The 24,279-nt window shown below is 37.8% G+C and overlaps 1 protein-coding gene across 2 annotated transcripts in view; it reads right to left on the bottom strand.

Moving 5' to 3' along the window:
- Positions 1-24,279, bottom strand: part of npm1b (nucleophosmin 1b) — a 32,363-nt gene that overhangs the window by 7,150 nt on the left and 934 nt on the right. The window contains exons 3-8 of one of the 2 annotated variants that reach the window (XM_053630626.1): positions 23,277-23,396; positions 17,848-17,941; positions 17,598-17,701; positions 17,105-17,202; positions 15,158-15,212; positions 9,133-9,216 (exon numbers count right to left, since the gene is read on the bottom strand). In XM_053630626.1, the coding sequence (XP_053486601.1) occupies positions 9,133-9,216; positions 15,158-15,212; positions 17,105-17,202; positions 17,598-17,701; positions 17,848-17,941; positions 23,277-23,396 (555 nt within the window). The remainder of the gene's footprint in view (positions 1-9,132; positions 9,217-15,157; positions 15,213-17,104; positions 17,203-17,597; positions 17,702-17,847; positions 17,942-23,276; positions 23,397-24,279) is intronic. The other variant, XM_053630627.1, reaches the window with a different exon arrangement.

The following is a 24,279-nucleotide window of genomic DNA, read 5'->3' as shown; positions in this document are numbered from 1 at the left end:
ACTGGTTTTTTTTTGGTTTTTTTTTTTACACAAGGTGACAAAGTCTACCCATAGTAAAGGATGGCACATTCACAACCGTTGTGTATTACACAAGTAATGGCCTGTCTATACATGCTGCATAGCCTGGAATCCACTCTGATTGCAGGGTTTCACTGATGGACGGAGTCATGTTTTTAAAACTGAAAGATCAGGGAATTGAAAGAGAAAAAGCATGAAAGTTAATTATAAAAGTCTTTATATCTTATCTTAATTCTTGACTAAACTACAATGTTGACCACAACCTCAAAAAAAAAAAATCCTTTCTTCCCTCTTTAAAGAATGTCAGAGATCAAAAGGTATCAAATTAAAGGACAAATGCCCATGCACTCACACACACATGCTCTTACATTGCTGGCTATGGGCCATGGAGGCCTGGTGTGGTGCAGTCATTAGAAAGCTGGGTGTTTTGTTTTTTATGCTTGGGAGAGGACAGCTGTGGAGCAGAGACAGCTGATAGGCAGAGAGTGCAGCCAGCTTTTTAATTTGCGCCAGACGCTGATTACAGATGCCAGGGGACAACACTTAATCACTAGCACGCCAGCATTTGATGTAATCGTCCATCCTGCACACATATACACAGCCAAGGCACATCAGTATGTCCTCTTTGACGCCGCCGAGTGCCAATTCATGTAGGTTTTTGGAAGTTGTAATTGGGAGCAAAACTATGTAACTTGTTTCTAGCCAGGAATTGGGAACTCTGATGGGAATCATTACTATCATCATGGACCTGATTTATGGTACTGTGCCTGTGAAAGATGTAGGGTTAAAGTGCAGTGACCAGTTTATTTATATAGTAATGCCAAACTGCAGGGCACCTAAATAAACCCAGCCAAAGATTTTTGGCATGTTTTTAAATACACGAATGAATGAAGTTTTTATTGCCATATTAGTAGCTGTGAAGTGACTTCTGAAAGTCGCTTGCCCAGACACAAAAAAAATGACTCAATGGTCAACTTGACCAGCTTACAGTAGATAAATCTGTCTTGATTCTATATCTTATTTTATGGTTATGTGCTAATCAAGGAAACTGGTTTAGCCTTGGAAGATTAAAGATGTGTTAATATCTAATCTATGATGGCTGAAAGAATGTGTCTTTAAAACTAGCTTGGGGTTAACTAACCAGGGTTCATTAAAACTAAGAATGTTTTAGTGAAGACTGTTATTAGGTTTCTTATGCTGTCATATTAAAAATAGGCGTGACGTGTGTATTAGATCTCTGTTATCCTGAAGAGTATTGTAATCACCAGACAGCGGTTTTACTCCAGCCGTTGATAAGCATTTTATGAGTCTCCCACCTGTCCAGAAACAGCGACGTCATTCGTCATCTGTTCCTCATCAACCCTCTCACAAGAGAACACAGTCACCAACGTCAGCTTAGAGACATCCCATAGAGAAAAAGACCCTGTACCCTAAACAACCTGCTTTGGATCTTTCAAAGTGCATCACTGCTGTACATGTCCAAACTAGTGAGACTAGTTCATTCTATCTCATTTTTGAAATCTCGTCTAACTTTCCCGCAGTGGTCTGAACAGTAATCCAACTCAATGGTCATACAGCAGAGGGTGTTGAGTGTTAAGAAAAAAGGCTGTCTGATGCATTATAATCACAGAGTACTGGGTTTCCGCTGTCCTCAGGGCCTGCTGAAACATCAAACACCAAACTCTAATGAGGACTAATGGCAGAGGAGTGGCCCATCGGAAATCACTGTGTCTGCGTGTGTGTGTGTGTGTGTGTTTCAGAGATGGATGAAGTGTCTAATCCTGGCAGTATTTTACAATCATCTTAAAAACATACAGAATTACTTATAGTTATCTGAAGATGCATATATAAGCAGGTGCACGCACACACACACACACACACACAATGCTCCAGGCTGTACCAGGGTATTAGCACTCCTCACAACAAGTTTTTCTAAAGAAAATAAGGCACTAACTTGCCCTTTTTATTGTTAGGTCAAGTGAAGGGCTACCGGGAGTAACAAGAAACCAGGTTAGTTAAGAGGGGGGAAACTAATTGGTGTGGATGTATGGTGTCTGTGTAGGTATGTGCGTGTGTACGCAGCTATATACAGACAGTGTTAAACATGTTTCAAATGACACCGAGGTCGAGCCTGACCTGAGGGGCTGCTTTCCACAAGTTAAAAATGCTTATCTATATGTAGAATGTATGGTCAATTTTTGTCACTCCGCCTTAATTTCAATAAGTAATGACATTAAGTGCATATTTCAGTTCACTGGTTTCAGTTAATTAACATTAACATTTTAACAGACATCTATGAATCTTTCCATAGTTAGTAGTTCCCACAAAGAGGTACACAAATAGGTACACATGTGTTCTGCTTATGTGTGTGCGTGTGTGTGTGTGTGCGTGTGTGTGTGTGCGGACAATCTCTAGAACCGAGTCTGTTCTTCATTATCCAGAAAGTCTAATATGGATGTGATAGAGAGTCACTTACACCATCCATCTCTGTATGTCTGATTAAAACAAGCAGTAAAATCCATTCTATGGAACATAACATCAAACATAATGTTTGTCCACACATGCAACTGTGTATTGGGAAGAGTGGGTTTCTGGGGATCAGGATGAAGTCTGGTAAATTCATTTTAGATCCAGAGGGTAAACTATTCTGCCAGAGCTTTGAGGTTTTCAGACTAGTTTTCCCCCCCAAGAATAAACCACAAATGACCTTTTAGATCAGATGTTTTTGGAGCATAGATATATAGCTCTTAACAACACATTTACAATTATGGACTAGATTTGGTACCAAAAGTATTAGACAAAAGTATAAGATCTGTAAAGGAAAATATTCTACGTTTTTTCATCCCTAACCACCAGCTGGAAGCTGCCTTCCATAGGAACTACTGGAGTTTTCCCCATTTGCTTATTTCCTTGCTGTGTACTAATAGCAAAGTCATCATATCATGACCATTTCCTAAAGTGTGCAACCTATGAAAGGTCCCTACCAACTCAACCTTTTGTTTATTTTGGGGGAAAATGGCAAGTTGTTTGTTCGGCCATGCCCCAATAGAGTTGGACAATGTTGTTGTTCAACACCCACATTGTTTGGGACCTATGTCACAAAGCTTCCAATCGAGAGCCAGTTTGTACAGCCTGGATAAAAAGTGCTGGGAAAAAGTATTGCAAAAAGTACTGTTTTGTGTACAGCTCATACTAAATAGTTTTAGATCTTCAAAAGAATTACAACATAAATCAAAGGCTACCTGAGTAAACACACAACACAGTTTTTATTTATTTATTTTATTAAAGCCAAAAAATGTTATCCAACATCACCTATGTGACAAACTATTTTCCCCCTTAAACTGGAAATCGGTTTGTGCCACCTTTAGCAGCAATAACTGCAACCAAACACTTCCAATAACTGGAGATCAGTCTTTTGCAGCGCTGTGGTGGAATTTTGGCCGACTCTTCTTTAGAGAACTGCTTTAGTACAGCCACACTGGAGGGTTTTCAAGCATGAACTGCCCGATTTAACGTCCTGACACAGCATCTCAATTGGTTCAAGTCAGGACTTTGACTAGGCCACTCCAAAACTTTAATTTTGCTTTGTTTGAGCCATTTAGAGGTGGACTAACTCCTATGCTTTGGATCACTGTCTTGCTGCATAATCCAGTTGTGCTTGAGTTTCAACTTATGAACGGAAGACCGGACATTATCCTTTAGGATTTTCTGTTAGAGAGCAGAATTAATGTTTCTCTCAATTATTCTTAGTTGTCCAGGCCCTGAAGCAGCAAAGCATCCCCACACCACCATGCTTGACCGTAGGCATCATGTTCTTTTTGTGGAATTCGGTGTTTGGTTTACACCAGATGTAATGGGACACCTGTCTTCAAAACAGTTTCAATTTTGACTCATCAATCCACAGAACATTCTCCCAAAAGGTTTGAGGATCATCAAGGTGTGTTTTGGCAAAATTCAGACAAACTTTAATGTTCTTCTGGGTTAGCAGTGGTTTTCACCTCACCACACTTCCATGGATGCCATTTTTGCCCAGTGACTTTCTGATAGTGGAGTCATGAACAGTGACCATTATTGGTGCAAGAGAGGCCTGTAGTCCTTCGATGTTGTCCTTGACTCTTTTATGACTTGCTGGATGAGTAGTTGCTGTGCTCTTGGAAGAATATTCGAAGGTCTGCCATTTCTGGGAAGGTTCATTACTGTGCTGAGTTTTTCCATTTGTAGATAATGGCTTTCACTGTGGTTCTTTGGAGTCTTTGAAATAGCTTTGTAACCCTTCCTAAACTGATGTATTTCAATCACCTTGTTCCTCATCATTTCTAGAATTTATTTCAACTTTGGCATAGTGTGTGGCCTTTTAACCAAATTCATGCTGTTGAAAAAGTTCTATTTAAGAGTTGATTTGATTGAACAGGGTTTGCAGTAATCAGGCCTGGTTGTGTCTAATCCAGAGGTTCTCAACCTTTTGCAACTAAAGCCCCCCAAACCTTCCCTATCATGTGGCATGTTTGCTTTTGTACTTTTTGAATTACTTTTCATAACTTGTGATTTTTTAAAATAACTTTTATGACTTTTATAAAACTATATAACGGACAGGTATGGAACATGAATGATCGAAAATGTTTATGAACACTATAACTACTCTGAACAAGAGAACTAGGCTGTAATAATGTGTACTATTTTACATGTAAAACATGTTGCATTATATTCATCTTGCAGTCTAAAAACATTCACATATGAATGATGCAAATTGGGACGAAGGGCGCGTCTCGTTATCCATGACATTGTTAAATCTCCGGCTCTCAGACACTCACTGAACAGAGCAGACGCAGAGAGAGGTGCGAGTGCAGAGGGAAAGCAAGACCTCGCACTTGCAGTACAGTACTGCTGACATTTGGAAAGTCGCAAAGGTTTGTCCAAAAAGATGCTAGGCGCTTTTTTTGTGCACTTACAGCTAGATAAAAGGTAGGCTAAGCTCCGCCTCTCCCCAGCAAAAAGAAAATACAGAGGGAGAGAAAACGCCGAGTTTTTCAATTTATGCACATCCTATTTGAAAAGCAATAAAATACACCGAGGACCCAAATGATGCCCTGTCTGTGAATTCTAAAAAAAAAAAAAAAAAAAAAAAAAAAAATTGCACCCCCCTTCCGATCTCTCTGCGCCCCCCTGTTTGAGAAGCACTGGTCTAATCCAACTGAACCCCATTATGAATGCAGTTTCATAGATTTGGGGAATTAGTAACTATGGGGGAAAATACATTTTTCACACAGGCCCAGTTGGTATTGGATAACGTTTCTGTTTCAATAAATAACATTATCATTAAAAAAAACTAGATTTTATGTTTACCGTTTTTAATTTCTGAAACAAATTAGTATGACATACACAAAAACAGAAGAACTGTAGAGCCAACATGAGAACGCATATGATACACAGAAGTATGTAAGCAGTATCATCAATATAGTGCCACACTTGCTACTAGGAAATACATTCATCAATGGGCAGAGACATCATATAGGCAGCCCTTCAAGCTATTGGAGTCATGGCAACAGGGTGTGGCAAATCATTGGCAGAGTTAACACAGATGAGGAGACAAGTTCGACTGGCACAATTGCCATTGTCAGAGCCTGGTAAAAACACATTGTGACAGCTGCCTTTGGTATCTGGACAGGTCTTTGGCGCACAGGCCTAGGAAGCATTAAATGATTGCCTCCTCCTGTCTGAGACAAGAGCAAAACACATGATGCAACAGACTGCCCTTAGGCACTCGTCTACAGCAGTACATTATTCCCACAGAGTTGGATTTCAAAGACCGCAACAGTGGGTGGTAAACAAACATGGTTGGTTTGTAACTATAGACCTGAAGGATGCATGTTTCCACTTTCCAATCGCTGTGGAGCACAGACAATTCCTCCATTTCCACATAAACATGACATATCAGATCAGGTTCCCTCCTTCTGGGCTAGCTTTAACATCCAGTGTGTTCACAAAATGTGAGTGCTGCCCTTGAGTCCCTGCAACATTGAGGTCTATGCATACTTTCCTATATGGACAGCTGGCTGTTGTGTGGACATTGCTAACAGCCAGTTACAAACCAGACAGAGCTCCTAAGCTAAAGCTCTAGGATTGAACATCAATTTCAAGAAGAGCCATCTGACACATGCGTAGACTGTGCACTTCATAGGCATGTACATAGAGCTGTCAAAATCATAAAGGTATGCCATACACCACCAAAATATAGACTTTCTACATCTGGCAGGGATGTTGACAGCAGTCATACTGCAAAAGTCAACGGTGTCTGTGTTGGGGACCAGAGTTCAAAAATCATGCTGTGGGCAAACCGAGCAGTATAGCAATAAATCTAGTAATCTATCTGGCCCTGTGTCTGGTGAGGGCTGCCCAGCGCTATGGGGTAGTGACTACCAGCTGGCAAGTCACTGACCAACTGTTTGTGTGCTTTGGGGTGCACCATAAAGGGATTCCACTGTCTAAAGACAGGTTAGCCCATTGGGTAAAGGAAGTGATGGCACAAGCATAATTGAAAGCAGATCAAGAAGTGACCATTGAATGCCCTTTGATGTGTGTTATAGCTATCTCCTAGACACCATTAAGAGGACTGTTTCTTGTGGAAATTTGTGAAGAGTTATCAGTGTTACTTGTGGCACATTTTACAGACTGAATCTCACTTCATCAAAACCACAGATGACAACAAATATATGGCGTCTAAATAAATTATGTAGAATGGCAGGTTTCATATGTAACCATGGTTTTATGAGTGGAGAAGAGGCAACATTATTTGGCTCACTCAAGTTGACTATAATGACCTGGTGGGGGCCTTTTATAGGCTGCACACATCAGGCCACAGTCAAGTTCACAATGTGATAATATTTGCTATTAGTAATCATCAATGAAACCAGCAAATGAGAAAACTGCACTTATTCCAAAGAAAATACTTATTATTATTATTATTATTTTACTTCTTCTTAGTATTATTATTAGGCCTGTGTGGTTCTGTGTAACCTTTTTTTCACATCCAACTTATGGCGCACCTTTCATGAGTGGACTGGAATTGGGAAATGGTTAAATATGAGCATGACCTGAGAGTTGAAATCCCAGGAAGACTAGCTAACACAATTCCCAGAAAATTATCAGGAGAGTTCATGAGTGAACAGAAGCCAATACATTATCATAGTGAGAGTATAATATATATATATTATATTATATTATATTATATTATATTATATTATATTATATATATATATATATATATATATATATATATATATATATATATATATATATACACATACACACACACACACACACACATGTACAAAAGCATTGTAGATTCCCAAACATTAGTTTTGTAGCACAAAATCAAATGTTGCAGAAAAATGCCTGTCATTAAAGAAAGCGGCATATTATATAAGAGACCACTTTTCAGACAAAAAGCACTATGAAGGCTGCTGGGTTTTGCTGCAAAAAAAAGAAGCAGGTGCAACAGTAAAAGTCTCCAGAAGAACTGTGGCTGATTCTGCAATATGCTCAATAAAACTTACAGCTCATTTCCATATAAAACTGCACTAATTGTTCCAGACACTGTTATTTTTATTTTTTGTCACACCAAATATTGACTTTGTTTCATTTACTACTGCTTACTGCTCTTTACTGTATATTTTATGTAAACGTTTGCAATATATATATATATATATATATACATAATTTGTCAAACAAGTAGCAGTTATTGGATGCAGTCATTTCAGAGTAAATTACCAGCATACTCTGAAATACTGACAAGTAGTAAAAAAAAAACAAGCAAGAGTGTGAAAGGAGAATTCCACCAAATCCTTATGGGATATATGGGATTTATGTTGCATACTGCGTAGCGGGACTTTAATTACAAGTGTGAATGCTTGTGTCCATGGTAAAATATGCTTAAAGGCTGTTTTTAACCATCGGTACAAAATTACCTCCTGGTGATGTCTGCCTGGGAGGGGATAGGGCCAATCCTTTAACAAGCACTGAGAAAACATTCTTTGAGTCTGATGTACTAAGCTGTTTGTGCCCATTTTCAAGCACAACCAGGCTGCATTCAAGTGTGCATTACAAGGCTGGCTCTCCCTCATACATATGCATCTGAAGGGAGATTGCACAAAAAGGTGAAAGTCAGTGCAAAAAAAATGAAGAAATGTGAAGTCCAGCTGATTGCATATTCCATTTGATGTACTAAACTTAGAGCAATTAGTGGTGGCCAGTTTTACACACAATATTGTCTGCTTCTCAAAACCAGGCATGAATTAGAGCCTTGCATGTTGCTTAGAATGTTACCAGGTGCACGTTTCCTGCAGACTAGGACTACTATTAAACTGACGTTGAGACTTGTTTTTTGCCCATTTATTCTCATGAATATGCTTTATTTATGACACAATGTGCACTGAAACAATCATTTTAGAACTTTGGTACACGGACATGTTTTAATACTGCTTGTCTATTGGGCTGCTTTTCTGACACATTGTGGGCTCATGTACCTCTGGCCCTTGTGTCTTAATGCTAAGACCATTTTTGACATGGATTATTAAACACAAGCTAAGGTATTTTAAGCCTGATATCATAAAGAGAATAATAACAATAACAGCTCAGTGGATGTGGGACCACAGTGTCCCGGAGGAATCAGTTTCATGTTTGCAATTGTCTCTGCTCTAATGTTTGTTAAAAGTCTGAATTCTGTTGTACAATAATATGTTAAAGACGATAGGTTTGAGCTCTTTATCTTTATTAGACTAATTCCTGACAGACATTTGGGGTGCAACTTTTTCTAGTTTAAATTGATGAAATCTTGGCTTGTCTCAACAAAGAGCAAGGTTTCATCTTTCCTTTTCAGACTGTGTGACTGTAGCCTTTAAAGCTATTTTCTAGCAAAAGAAACACACACATTTAAAAATTTAATATATATCACCTAGACAAGATACATTGGCTAAGGTTTGAATGCAAAGATGTTCAATTTGGAAAATTCATTCCAATAGTTGGAAGCATTAAACATCACTTAAATGTACACCTGATCCAACATTAAAAGTAAACTAAAGAAGTAAAACCTTAGTTAACATATTATGGGAAACCTACCTGGCTCTGAGGCTTCCCTGGTTTGTCATCTTTTTTTCCTGGTGAGCCGTTCTGTTTGTCTGCACTCTTCTTTTTCTCTGGGGCCTAGGCAGAAAGACAGCACATCAAAATCCTTCTATCCTGGGCTTAAACAAAAGAACATGTGTCAGAAACAAAGAATCCCTCCAAGTGTCAGCCTAGCTGTCTATAATGTCAAACAGTGCATTGTGACAAAGACCCTGAGGTTCCTGAGGTTCTGATTGACTCATTCTTTATCTGTGTAATTGAATACTCTTTTATGATCTTTTTTCGGGGAAGTTGTCAGTAAGGAGTGATAAAAGTGCTCTGCAATTTGTGAAGTGTGTTGCCTGTCGAGAAATGGCCTGGAGGGCTTACACCACACTGTCACTCCTCAACTTTACGGTGGGAGAGGGGGAGAAAGATGCAAACACAAAGACGGAGAGAAAAAGAGAAAGAGAAAGGTGAGGTTACATGTCAGGAGTTGAGGGGCTATCAGAGAAAGGCAAGTGAACATGCACGAAAAAGCCAGAAATGAGAGCTCGAGTTAGACCAAAGATGAGACAGACAGAGAGAGAGGGAGAGGGATAAAGGAATGAGAGGGCAGCAAGAAATGGGAGAAAGACGTAGAGTTAAATGAGTGTGTGAAAGCAGTGTTCAGCTGTCAACCCTACAAACCCCCCCCCCCCGGGAAGGAATCAGCACTCACAAAGCAGGTATGCACTCTAAGTCTTTGATCTCCTCACACACACACAAAAACTTTTTCTCAGACATTACTGAACATATATCTCCTTTACCCCATTTTCTCGCTCATACATCACGCCTCCCAAACACATGCTAATTCACACATACAAGGCACACACATGTACACACACACGCACGCACGCACACGCAGGCACATACGCATGCGCACACACACACACACACACACACACCGTACAAACCCACTTCCAGACATGCCAAACACAAAAGCCAGGTGCTGAAGGAAAGACTTAACTTAGTGACAAGACGGAAGAGGGGATGGAAAGAGCAAGAAATGAGAGATCGGAAAGAAAAAAAGGGTGTTGAGTAATGTCATGCCATGCTGGGTGACTTGGCCTCTTACAGTATTTAGTGCAAATACCTGCTGCGTGTGTCTGGCTGACCAGTAGGCACTTAGCCAGATTACAGAGGACTCCAGTTGTTATGCTCCAAACAGCATGCTTACAGCTCAAAAAACAGATGGGTCCAGGGGCTCGATCAAAACTGTTCATCACTACTAAACACATGCCTCTGATGACTGTCCAAAAGGTTGCAAGCTTGACTTGGACTAATTTAATTTTTTTTTATTTCTTGTTTAATATACAAGAAATTGCAATGTGTGACATAATATGATAAAATGTTGTGTCTCAAAGGAACATGAAGGATGAGTTTGTTACATGCATGTTTTAAAATGGTAGAAAGGAATAATTTGCTGTGTGTGAATTCGTTCCCCATTTACCTTAATGTGCACTCTTTTGGGTATAGCCATTTTGTAGCATTGTCCAAATGTTCAGCGGACAAAGTATATTCCCAGGTTAGTGCTACAAATTGCAAAGTGCAACTGATGCAACAAATACCACAATCTCAATGCATAGCAACTTATTTTACCTCAAAATTCACTTGTCAGGATGAATCCCAAGGCAGCCAATTCTTATATATATATATATATATATATATATATATAAAATATTGTAAAAATAAATAAATAAATGAAATAAATAAATACATTAAAAAACTACAACAACAAAAAAAAACCCATTTCCCATTTATTATGGGACATCACTTAGCATTTCTATATTTTCATGGTTTCAGTTTGCTACGTAATTTGGAACACCCTAACTGTTGATGTAATAATGGCAGGTGACAATTATGTTTCTGACGAACCCACTAGTAAATGTTGTCAGTCCAGTGTCTCTGTAAATTGTAAATGAGTGAAGCAGGAATTTCAGACACAGAGGTTGTCTCTTTCTCTGCTGATCTAAGGCAGACACTGGCACCTGCTGGCCACGCTTAACACTTAGAGTACTTTTTTTGTTGCAATGACAGAACTATAGACACTGATACAGTCCCCTCTGAAAGTCTTGGAACAGCTAGGATAATTCTTTGGAGGTGTTACAGACTAAAGACATTTGGCTTTGAGATCAAAAGATGACTATGATATGACAGATAAGAATTTCAGCTTTCATTTCTTGATATTTGCATTTAGATGTGTTAAACAACTTAGAACATGGCACCTTTTGTTTGAAGCCAAGCAAAAACATTGGAACATGTGACTGATAGGTGTTTCTTGCTGCACAGGTATGTCCTATTGATTCATTGTTTAAACAAATAATAGCTCTGAATGTCTACTCTTGGTTCGAGTCCTGGTTTTTCCTGTGAAGATTGCATTTGTTGTTAAAAAGGATAAACCATCATGAAGAACAGAGAACTGTCTACGGGGAAAAAAGCAAGCCATTTTGAGGCTGATAAAAGAGGAAAAATCAATCAAAGCCATTGCACATGCATTCGGCATAGCCAAAGAAAGAATTTGGAAAGTCCTGAAAAAGAAAGATACCACTGGTACCATCAACCACTGCACATAGAACAGGCCAGCCAAGGAAAACAACAACAATTGATCACAGAAACATTGTGAGAACTGTGATGAAAACCCAAAAACAGCAGTCAGTGACATCACCAACAACCTCCACAGGGTAGGGGTGAATGTATCAGAATCCAACGTTTGAAGAAGACTTCAAGAGCAGAAATATAGATTCCATACCACAAAATGCAAACCACTAGTCAGTAGTAAGAATAGGAAGTGCAGTTCTCAGATTGGAATTCACAAAGTAATATAAAGATGAACCACAAAAAGTTCTGGAACAAAGATTATTCTCCATCAAAGTAAAGGAAAGGCCAAATGTGAAGAAAGAGAAGATCTGCTCATGATTCTAAACATATGAGCTCATCGGTCAAGAGTGGTGGAGGTAGTGTCATGGTTTGGGCTTGCATGGCTATTTCTGGAATTCTAATCTTTATTTATGATGTAACTCATGATGGTAGCAACAGAATGAATTCAGAAGACAACAGACACATTTCACCTCTGAAGAGGAGACTAAAGGAAGAAACCACACCCCCTACCCTTTTGATCCTCTTTGAAACAGTACCTATTAATAAAGTTGGTACACCATCAAATGACACATAAATTTGACATTTTGTAGTTATTTTCACAATTTAAATTAACAAAAAACAGATCAGTGACATGGAAAAAGTAAGTATACCCCTTCATTTATTACACCTTCAAATTCATAAAATTAGAATCAGGTGTTCAAGATTGAGTGCCAGTGATTAGAACCTGGAGGTGTGCAGGGAGTGCACGTGGAACCTGTTTTATTTATACCCCTCTCATATCTAGTGTCTGATGTTCCCTTTTCTATTGAGGTGTGTGGTGTCATCATGCCAAGATCTAAATAGTTCTGTAAGGCTTTCAGAAAAAAAAAGTTGTGGATGCCTATGAGTCTGGCAAGGGATTTAAAAAGATCTCCAAATTATTTGAAATACATCATTCCACTGTAAGGAAAATAATCTACAAATGGTGCAGATTTCAAATGACTGCCAATTTGTCCAGGACTGGCCATCCAAGCAAATACAGCCCAAGTGCAGACAGTCTGATGGAACAAGAAGCCCAAAATGTCATCACAGGATCTGCTAGTGAATCCCGCAGCTGTTGGTGTCAAAGTGTATGCTTCTACAGTCAGAAAGAGATTACACAAATGTGACCTACATGGGAGGCGTGCAAGGAAAAAGCCTTTGCTGTCTAAAAAGAACATCAGAGCAAGATTACAGTTTGACAATGAACATGTAGGCAAAGACCAGGCCTTTTGTAATAATGTGCTCTGGACAGACGAATCAAAGATAGAGTTGTGTCCACAGTAACAACAGACATGTTTAACTCAGGCCAAAGACTGTTTTTCAGGCTTCAACTGTGAAGCATGGTGTTGGAAATTTTAAGGTTTTGGGTTGATTCACTGCCTCAGGGACTGGACAGCTTGTGTTCATTGATTTAACTATGAATTCTGCATCATATCAAAAAGTGATAGAAGATAATGTGAGGCCATCTGTCCGAAAGTTGAAGGTGTACTGAAAGTTGACTTTTTAACAGGTTAACGATCCTACGCACACTAGCAAATCCACCAAGAAATGGCTGAAAAAGAAGAAATGGAGGGTTATGATATGGCCTAGTCAAAGCCTGGATTTGAATCCTATTGAAATGTTGTCAGGGAATTTGAAACAGGCAGTACATGCAAGAAAACTAGGGCTGCAACTAACAATTATAGGGGATAGGGGAACTTTCAGTACCATTTTTTTTCATTTATTTAAAATAAAATCCACAAACTGAATGTTACAAATGTAAACTTAAAACTAAAACTTTACACAACTGTATGTCCAATTATATAAGACTGAAAAGAACCCAATACACACAGATAAACACCAGAATATATATTATTAATTTAGGACTGTAGTTTAATTGCATGCTTTTTTTTGCATCTATAAAAAGTAATACATGGATACTATATATATATATATATATATATATATATATATATATATATATATATATATATATATATATATATATATATAGAGAGAGAGAGAGAGAGAGAGAGAGAGGGGGAGTGTGAGGGGGGGATTTATGCATTACTTTTTTGGATGCAGAAAAAGCACTGAATTATACAATCGTAGCACTCCCTGGTTGCTTGGTAGAACCTGTCATTCCCCAGGGATTGGTTCAAATACCACTGGTACAAATACCAGGTTCAATTACATTTTATTGTTGGTGTGACAATTTGACTCCCTGAATTATCTGTTGGTTATTTTATCCATCAATGTGACACTTGAACTTGTCTACCACTCATAGGTTTTTCCAAATTATCATTTTATTTGTAAATAAATTTAAAATAAATACATCAATGAACAATCGTCAGCTCAGCTAACGTGATATTTGTGAATGCACGCGAATAACCAAATTGATTAATTTTAAAATATCTAATTTTAATATATTTTGATACATTTAACAAAAAAATACATATAATATTATTTAAACATTTTTAAAACTTTCCTATGGACCCCCTACAATTACACCACTGACCACTAGGGGTCTGCTGAAACACTGCACTAGATGGTAGAGTACGTAGTGCATAGTGTATAGTGCGTCATTTGGGACACAACTTTAGTTTTTACTTTCCGAAGCGTGTTTTCGGAATAGAAGTAACGTAATGAGTAAACGTGCCGCATGCAGACCAAGTAATGGATAATGAGATTCGTTGACAACGATTTTAGAATCGATTATTGATTTGTTGTTGCAGCTCTAAAGAAGCCCTCCACCATCTTGCAGCTGAAAGAATATTGCATAGAATATTGCAAGTGGTCCGAAATTCCAGCAAGCCTGCAAGAAGTTATTTCTGCTTAAAGGGGGCAATACTAGCTTCTGAAGCCAAGGGTGTACTTTCTTTTTCCAAAGAAGAATATCCCATTTATTATTTCTGTTGAATACATGATTGAAAAAGCTTATTTTCAAGTATTTTTATTCAAGTATATCAACTTCATTAACAGGCACAAAGTTTCAAAGATGTTTCAAATACTTGCAACAATTTCCATGGGGTGTACTTATATTTTCACATGACTGTATATTACTTAAATATCTTTGCTTTTATGTAAAAAGTTATTTTGTTAAATCTGTCTGGTGGGTCTATGGGCATAGAGAATCATGATAAACTGGGATGCTTTGATGCTGATGCCATCACCCACAGCGGTGCTGTTCTGTGCATATCCAAGGACTACTTTATACAGTAAGGACATATAATCCCATTATTCAGTGTCACCCAGAAGAAGATAGCTTCTGTCGGTGTCTGGCTCCTCACGAGGTATCCTCCCCACGACGTCTCAGGTATTTTTCTGTCTATTGTCACCCTTGGATCTAAATCTACATTGAATTTCTGTAACTAAAATTCAATTGCTTTAAAAGACTTACTTTCAACGAGGGTTTGATGGGGCTTGGTACAACTGGCTTTTCATCTTCATCATGTCTGAAATATACAAGCAGTTACAATTTCAATTTGCAAATATTTATGCAATTTAGTAGATATCTTTATATAGACATACAGAAAGGTCCATAAATATTTGGGCATTCACAAAGTTATTATTAACCATCTACTGTAGCTGTCTACCACAGTATACTAGGGTTGAAGTTACATACATAATAAGGCAGTCCCTCTAGGATTTTGCGATTGCAGAAATTAACGAATATTATTTGCAAACTCCACAATATTCAGGGGGCTTGCAATTTTTCAAAATTACTGCATATTTTCTGCAGATTTGGGCCAAGACGCCTCAACTGATGTCATCACTATGCGCATTCAGTCAAGCCCCCCTTGATTCACGTGTGTCGAACATGAGTACAGATAAAAGGTCCCATTTACCAGCAAACACACTGTGAAAGGCCGTGTAAAATAATTTAATGCAATTGCAATTTCGCCAGTTCGAGTAGTTTTCCGCAAAAAAAACCCCACAATAAATCTCCGCAAATTGCATCACAAATTTAAAAAAAAGCCGCAGCAAAATCAAGAGATTTTGGCCGCAACTATCACAAACAAACTCCGCGAAATCCTGTACGGACTGATAAGAGGTCAAAATGCATGCTTTCAGCTGCAGGTGAACGGTGTAAGAATTAAAGCACTTTTTTCACTTTTTTTTTAATCATGTAGGTGTCACCAGACACTGAGTTTCCTCCCTGGTGATGATTGTCAGGCCATTACTCCAGCTGTCTTCAGTTCCTGCTGGTTATTGGGGTGTTTTTCATTCCGTTTAGCCTTCAGCAAGTCAAATGCATACTCAATTGGATTCAAGTCAGGTGACTGACTTGGCCATTGCAGAACATTCCACTTCTTTGCCTTAACAAAAATTCTTGGGTTGCTTTTGTCGTATTCCTCGGGTCATTGTCCCTATATACCGTGAAATGGTTTCCAATGAATTTGAAGCATTTGGCTGAATTTGAGCAGATATTATAGCTCTAAGCATTTCAGAATTTATCCTGTTGCTTTGTCAGCAGTCACATCATCAATAAATAGAAGGGAACCAGTTCCACTGACAGCCATACATGCCCATACATGTATGCTTTTGTTGTTCCAAAACTGTATAGGCTTTTTTTTTTTTAATAGACATTTTTGGCAAATTCTAATCTTTGTCTTACCGGTTTCAAGGTTCACCAATGGTTTATATCCTGTGGTAAACACTCCGTATTTACTCTGGTGAAGTCCTCTCTAGATTGTTGACTTTGACACAGCTATGCCTACCTCCTAAAGGTTGTTCTTGATCAGGCAAACTTTGTAAAGGGGGTTTTCTTCACCAGGGAAATTAATCAGTCTCTCACAGTTGTTTTCCATAGTTCTGTGAGCCTTTTGGTGTTCCTGAGCTCACCAGTGCATTCTTTCTCTTTAAAAATGTACCAAATAGTCGATTTGGCCATACCTAATGTTTTTGCTATCTCTCTGATGGGTTTGTGTTGTTATTTCAACTTAATGATGGCTTGCTTCACTGGCAGTGACAGCTCTTTGGACTTCATATTGAGAGTTAACATCAACAGATTCCATCTTTTCATTTGTAAGTGAAATAATGAGGGAATAACACACACCTGGCCAACGAACAGCCAAGTAGCCAATTGTCCATTTACTTTTGCCCCCTTAAAAAATTACTAAAAATAATATAATATAACCAAATAAAAGTGCTATAATTCCTACACCGTTCACACGATTTGGATGTAAATACCCTCAAATTACAGCTAAAAGGCCTAACTGTATATACTCACAAAACATACAACTTTGTAAAGCATTAAAATGGCTATAGAACTCTGTCTCTTCTGTTTATTCAATATGTAAAATCTTAAATACACAACTCAATCCATTAAAGAACAATTTCTCACTCATCGCTATCATCATCCTCTTCGTCTTCACTATCATCATCTTCATCTTCATCATCTTCATCATCATCATCATCATCCGAATCCATTTTGAGCTTCTTCTGCAAAACGAGATAAAAGTAACCAGCATGAAACAGAATCAATATACTGAATCCTTAATCTCAGGACAGTACTTAATCATATGTGTTAACATTTTTTATTTTTTTAATCAATCATTCTTGTTGTCCTAGTGTGCTTGAATCATAAAATTGCACACTCTTTATTTCTGCAGTCAGCTACATAATTACTGACACCACCACATGTGTCACAATTATTTGCAGCCCATGAAATTGCTATGAACAAAATTGAACTGAAGTATGTATATTTGACTAGCAGTGTACAAGTACATTTTAAATCACATCTGGCTGCCTCTGCCAAGTAGCTATAACTGTGACATGGATCTCATGAGTCTTCCAGAAATTATTTAAAGTCAAGGATATTTAAAATATTTGCTTACCAGTGGCACTTTTCCACTGGCCATATTGGATGGTCTCTTCACAGGTGATGTGTTATTCTCTTCTTCTTCTTCCTCATCATCAGACTCCTTCATGCCTAAACCACCAACGGAAGATTACATGACGCACATTATAATCATGATATGTATTCAAAACAAAACTGTAGAATCAGATAATTGGCATCATTGTTTAATGAGGAATGAAGAATGTTGAATAAAGAATAATGGGAAATACCAGAAAAGGGAAACTTACTGACAAAATGTTGCCCACTGATGTAGACTGGGCCAGCTCCGGACTGCAAACGGAACGTGAATGGGGGAGTGATTTCAAAACCCCCTAAACTTAGCTAAAAAAACCCAAACAAACAAAAACACACAGAAAGGGGGATTATTACCATTTAATTATCTCAGTGTTATTACCATGTTATTGCATCTATGTTATAAATAACAGATGTTATTTTGTTGGGGGGGGGGGTGATTCAGTAGTGCCCAACAGTGAAAGGACCTGCATCCTTCATGTTTAGTCTTCATTTTCACAAACCTGTTGAGTTCGAAAGCTGTGAGACATTCTGAACATTACGTACCAGTAATTCTCAAATGGACCTACAGTTAAACAAACTCTTCTTCAAAACATTCTTGAGCATTTCTGGAATCTCAAAATGCAGCCAAAGATTCTGAATGAACATTCCAGGTAAAGGTAGGATGTGTCCATAGCAACTGAACGTAAACAGCTAATGGCATGCAAGAGTGTTCTGGTTAAAGTTTATATGACAGCTGTGTAATTACATTACATAGCAAGACAAAGAATGCTATTATCCAAAATCATCCCACAATGTCAACCACTTCCTGAGTAAGTGCCGGACAGTAGCCTGTAATTTAGGTTCATTAAAAGCACATTTTAATTTTATTTGACATTTAAAGTTTGTAAGAGACAAGTGTGTGCTCTCACTTTAGAGGAATAAAAGAAGACAGGGAGTGGTGGTGTTGGAAAATAATCAACGATGGGGTGGTGTAACGTGGGCCGACATGAAGTGACATTACTTTTACCACCCTGAAATTGAATATTTACCAATAACAACATGTTTTGTTCTCCTTATACAGCAGCAATTTGTCATGGGTTACAGTATTTAATTTATTAATGAACAACACACAATTTAACCATGTATATTCACGTTTAATATTGTGGAATGTCCAGGAAAATTACTTCCTGTTAACAATTACATTAGAGCAGCTACAAACAGTCTATCCCTCACTAGCCTCTCATTTTTCAGTCTCATGAAGTTAATAAGACAAAAAAGAATTTCATGTGTCTCATTTCTGCATACTGTCGTTTTCTTTTCAGTCTCTATGTGCCTTTTTGCTAGTATGTCATGGTGTTTCGATTTGGTTTTGTTTCCACCGCTGTCCTGCTATTACTTTATAAGCTGATTGTTCTCACCTGTTTTCTGTTCACCTTTGATTAGTTTGTGTTCGAAAGCTGAGTTCACGCAATGTCGCAATTACCGTAATTACGAGACTCCGACCTGTAAAAAGCGTTCGTGTCCTCGTAGAACTCGTAATTACAACTTGCAAACTAGGAATTTTCGGAGCGCTCCGACTTGTACCACCTGACCGCTGGAACGTCATGAGGAAACACTCAAAACGGTGGCGGCTTCAACAGTAAAATGTAGTTAAGTAGTTGTCTCGTAATACTTCTGTGTAATAATTTGTATAATTGACTATTATCAATGTCTTAACAATGCAATATTAATCTGAAAATAAATTAAAGACATACAATACAGTTTAATGTAATTTTGCAGTTGTCAACATCATCCCCTCACACCGATTCATTTAATTCCGAGTCTGAGGACGTGAACAGCTCTGAGTAGAACGTCCAGGTTGTCATCTAATAATTACAGTGATTCTGACATGGCGTGACTGCGGCCTTATACCCTCCTATGTCTGTTTCTACGCGAAGTGTCATCCATGTTAAAGTGAGTTTCTGATCCGTGTTTCTCCGTTTTACTGTGTTACTTGGTTTTGGTGTTTTGAGTTTGACCTCCTGTTTTGATCCGTTTCTGTGTAATTACAATTTTGGATATTCTTGTGATAACCCTGCCTGTATGAGGTCACTTGACCTCATTTCTCTGCTTACACATTTCTCTACTGTTGTTCACCACAGACCACATGCATGCATAATTTGTATAACTTTTTTACATTTTATAATGAGCTTAGTTACATCTAATACCTGGTTAAGTTTTTTTGAAGTCCCAACTTCAGTTCTGGAATCATTGTTAACAGACAATTAATAAAAATGAAAAAAAAAAAAAAACTGACTAAATATTAATATTATCGATGTGCAGCTACAGCTGACTTCCAGTAATCAGCTTCCAGTATTTTTTCCCGCTGTAATGATGGTCACGGCGCACGATAGGACAATGGCATAATGTCACAAGCCTACAAAGCACTGACACCCCGAGACTCCTCCCATAAACATTAAATAAACATCTCCTTACAGAATATGCATATATGTTTAATTATATAGATTATACATATATGTTAAGTAATAATTATTATTATATTCATCTTTTTATTATTAGCCTTAGATTATGTGGAATGTCTACCCTAAATCCCTGTGAATTAGTTTTTACTACAGAAACAATAACATATGAGAACAAATGTATTAATATGAAAATATTGAATTGCAGCAAGCACTATGTCCAAGCCATGCTGTTATAGAAAATTAAATAACACATTCTGGCCAATCAGATCCAAGAATTCAACATCTCTGTGGCAGAAACAAATATCTAGGACACACAATATCAACCTGGAACATTCACGTATCCCAGTCAGATCAGTGCTGTGTTGTTACACACAAGCTTAACAAAAGCAATTTTTATCCTGTAAACACAATTTGAAATTACACAACCAAAACCAAGCACATCTAAACATGTGGTATTAAATAAAAATCCTGAGATCTGTGCACACAGAACCATATGACATTGCATTCCCCCTTCATTATGGAATAAGACATGTTTTCCACAGCTAATGCTAAATAGGGACGAGTGATTGGTGATGTCATGGAGAGATTTTGCCCAGCCCAACCCTCAGATGATCCATCAATCATGACTCAACCTTTTAACGAGGCACATTCTTTCAATATGTTAAAAAAAAAAAAAGCATGGCTTTACAGTAACAGAAATTAGGTTTTTGTGTAGAAACTCAACCATAGTAGAAAAATACTGATCAGTGCTGACATTTAAACTTGCATTAAACCTTTTATGCATTGTGTCCACACTCATGAAAAGTCAATGAAGGCTCTTTTTTATATTTTAGGACAATATACGAAGAAATCACCTCCAAATCACTTGAGCTCAAATGTAGTCCTCTAGATTATTTATTTTTCTCAATCATTACTAGCTTTCCACATAAAAATAATTTTTTTGTGACTCCACTGAACACCTTAGTTTTTTAAAAACTAGTTTTTTTGTTTTTAAACTAGTTTTTGGTTGGCTTGGGGAGGGACATGGATATTTGTTACCTCTTTGCATTAAGTATGGGGGGGAAATTAGATTCTGAGATGCATCACGATGCGAACGTGGGCGAATTTGAATCGATTCACAAATTTCAAATATTCGATTTACTCAATGTTAATTGATAACAATGTTGACGGAACGCAAAAGGTGGACCGCGAAAGTGCAGCGCCCAGGCAGTCTGTGGCATGCTGTCATGATTTCCCCTCGCGCAAGCGCTGGAGCTCGACTTTATTTACTTTCTACATGTGCATTTGTTATGATTTCTGTCCTGTCTCTGCCCCTGTATTGTCATTGGTTGTTCCCTTATGTGTTATCATTAGTCTCAGCTGTTTTGTGTTCACCCTTAATTAAGTTTGTCATTTAAACCCCTCATGTCTCATTGTTCTGTGCGAAGTATTGCGTGAGTTTTTTGTGTACCAAGCCGTTGTTCATAGTTTCACGTCTCATAGTGTTGATCCTGTTCTCGACCTCGTTGTTGGATTCTTGTTTAGCCTTGTTTATGTCCGTTTGCCGATCGCCTGAACTTTTTCCTGTTTTTGACCAGGGTATTGTCTCATGTTTTGGATTTGTCTACCTCTCTTCAATAAAGCTCTTATCTGTACTTGCATCTGTCCTAAACCCTCATTACATGACAGTTAGCAACCGCCTTTTTCAATAAACGTAAAAAAATTCATGAGTGGGGTTTTACTGGTGTATTTTATGTCGTAGAATAAAACATGAAAATATTTTGAGCTTGTGTTCACCAAAGACCTTATTTCAGGCTTGTAACCAAAACCCCATTCAAAAAATCCATTGATTTGGGACGATGGAACCCGGAAGGGCTAAAATGCTAACTCGTTTCTGGGTTTCGGCATTACAAAATGAAGTCATCCCTGAGCCACTCTATGGTGACTGGCTGTAAGTTTAGAAAGCACTTGATTTGATATGCAGCGGAGTTTTCTATGAGTGGAGGACGAACTTTAAATGTCAATATCAGTCTAATCATGAGAGTCAAAATCATAATTGAGATCAATATTCAGTTAATTGTGCAGCCCTACCCTTTGTCTGTTCTGACCATGCCTGTATTTCATGATTTATATTTGTCTGCCTATCTCCTCTTTAATAAAGCTCTTATCTCCACTTGCATCTGTCCTAACCTCCATTATGTGAAACGTACACATAACAGAGACACACGATTGTAGGAGAGAACCGTCACAGTTATAACACATTTTTGACAAGTCTCTGTTCTAATTTGGTTTATGCAAAAATGACAGACAAAAGCTGTAAAATTCGGCTACAAAGGAGTCGTACAAAATTATTTTCAGAGGAGGGATCACCACACCAGTAATGGCGATTTGGCACACTTGCGGGTTTCGCCGAATTAGTCAATAGAAAAAAAATTATGTATTAAGATGCATCGATAATCGTTTTATCATCGCATCCCTCTGAATCGTAATCAAATTGAATCGTGAGATGCCTAGAGATTTCTACCTCTACTTTGCATCATGCCAAAGTCCCTAAATGTAGAAATTCAGAAATTATACTTTTTCTCTTCATTACATATTTTACACCTGAATGTAAAAATGTTGGACATTGGAAGTGTTATTTATTTTAGAATATGTCAGGCATACTGTTTTAGCCTTTTATAACTCATGGACAATCCATTTACCTTTTAAATATTTGCTATTTAGACATAATCAAAATTCATACATCATGCTATTTAAAAAAAAGAAAGAGAAAATCTAAAGAATATGGATATGCATATAAATAATTTACACACTAAAGGGGTAAACATTGGAAATACACTGAATAACAGATATAGCCTGGTAACCAGTCTTTGCAAACACATAATGAGTTAGACAAATGTGCAGCTAAATCTCCAACGCAGCTGTCTTTTACATTCGTATTATAAACAGATTTTTAAACAATTTATCCAAGAGCTGATTTTAATGTCTAGTTTGTACAAGAACAGGAGCTCACTATTTCGCTTTCTCACATACTTTACATGGTACTGTCCCTTTAATCCCACAACACTACCCTAATTACTATGTAGTACATGTATTATAAAGCACTAATGACTTAAGTAACCATGCAGTACACATTGCCTAGCTAGAAAATGGACTCAATCAAGACAGTCTATAAACTGGACTTGATTCAGTATTGAAGTAAAATACTGTAAAATACTTACAGAAGGCAGAATAGATGGCTTCAGCACAGCAAGAGGGATTTTGGTCGTCTTGCCATCGTAAGTCACTCCCTCTATCTCCACTGTATGTAACTTATCCTCTGCTTCTGCTCCCAGACACACCTGAGAAAAGAAGCAAAAGAGATAAAGAAGCACTGAAGCACTACATGAATTATGGGAAACATGAGAAACATTCATTTCTGCATAATGCTTTGTGAATTCTTGAATATTATATGGGACAATCAAACCTGCAATATACACAAAACTAACTAAATACCTATAAAACCTCTGAATCCTTGTCAAGAACACACTAAGTAATTGATAATCCACGGCTAGGTGTGCATTCCACGATTGTGGAGGAAAAGAACCGTCCAACCTGAAGTGGCGTGCATTAAAATCATGCAATGCACACCTAGCTGTGGATTAGACAGACAGAGAGAAAGAGAGAGAGAGAGAGAGAGAGAGACAGAGAGAGAGAGAGAGAGAGAGAGAGAGAGAGATGTGCGAGTGTGAATTACCTGCGTCTGTGCTGCGTTTCTACTAATAATGAAGCTGAGTTTCACTACAGTATGCGACTCTAAGTCTATGTTACTATGGTAACAGTTGTATATAGGTAGAGCATTAATTTTGAACGGTGATTAAACTGACTTGAACTACATGTGCATTATACCAGTGGTTATAAACACGGAGGCGCAAATAGTTTAAAAAATAAATAAATAAATAAATAAATAAAAACACAGACAGGACATCATTTGGGTACTCTGTGTATTTTTGTTGCTTTTCAAATAGAATGTGCATAAATGAAAAACCCCACGTTGCCTCTCCCTCTGTATTTTCTTTTTTTCTGGGGAGAGGTGGAGCTTAGCCTGCCTTTTATCTAGCTGTCAGGACAAACCTTAGCAACCTTCCAAATGTCACCAGTCCTATTCGGAGATTTAACATGTCATGGATAACGAGACGCGCCCTTCCTCCCAATTTACATCATTAGCATGCAATTGTTTTTAGA

The sequence above is a fragment of the Ictalurus furcatus genome, chromosome 8 (genome assembly GCF_023375685.1).
Source record: "Ictalurus furcatus strain D&B chromosome 8, Billie_1.0, whole genome shotgun sequence".
NCBI classification, from domain to species: Eukaryota; Metazoa; Chordata; class Actinopteri; order Siluriformes; family Ictaluridae; genus Ictalurus; species Ictalurus furcatus.
The sequence above is the reverse complement of the archived record's forward strand: the minus strand, read 5'-3'. Positions and strand labels throughout refer to the sequence as shown.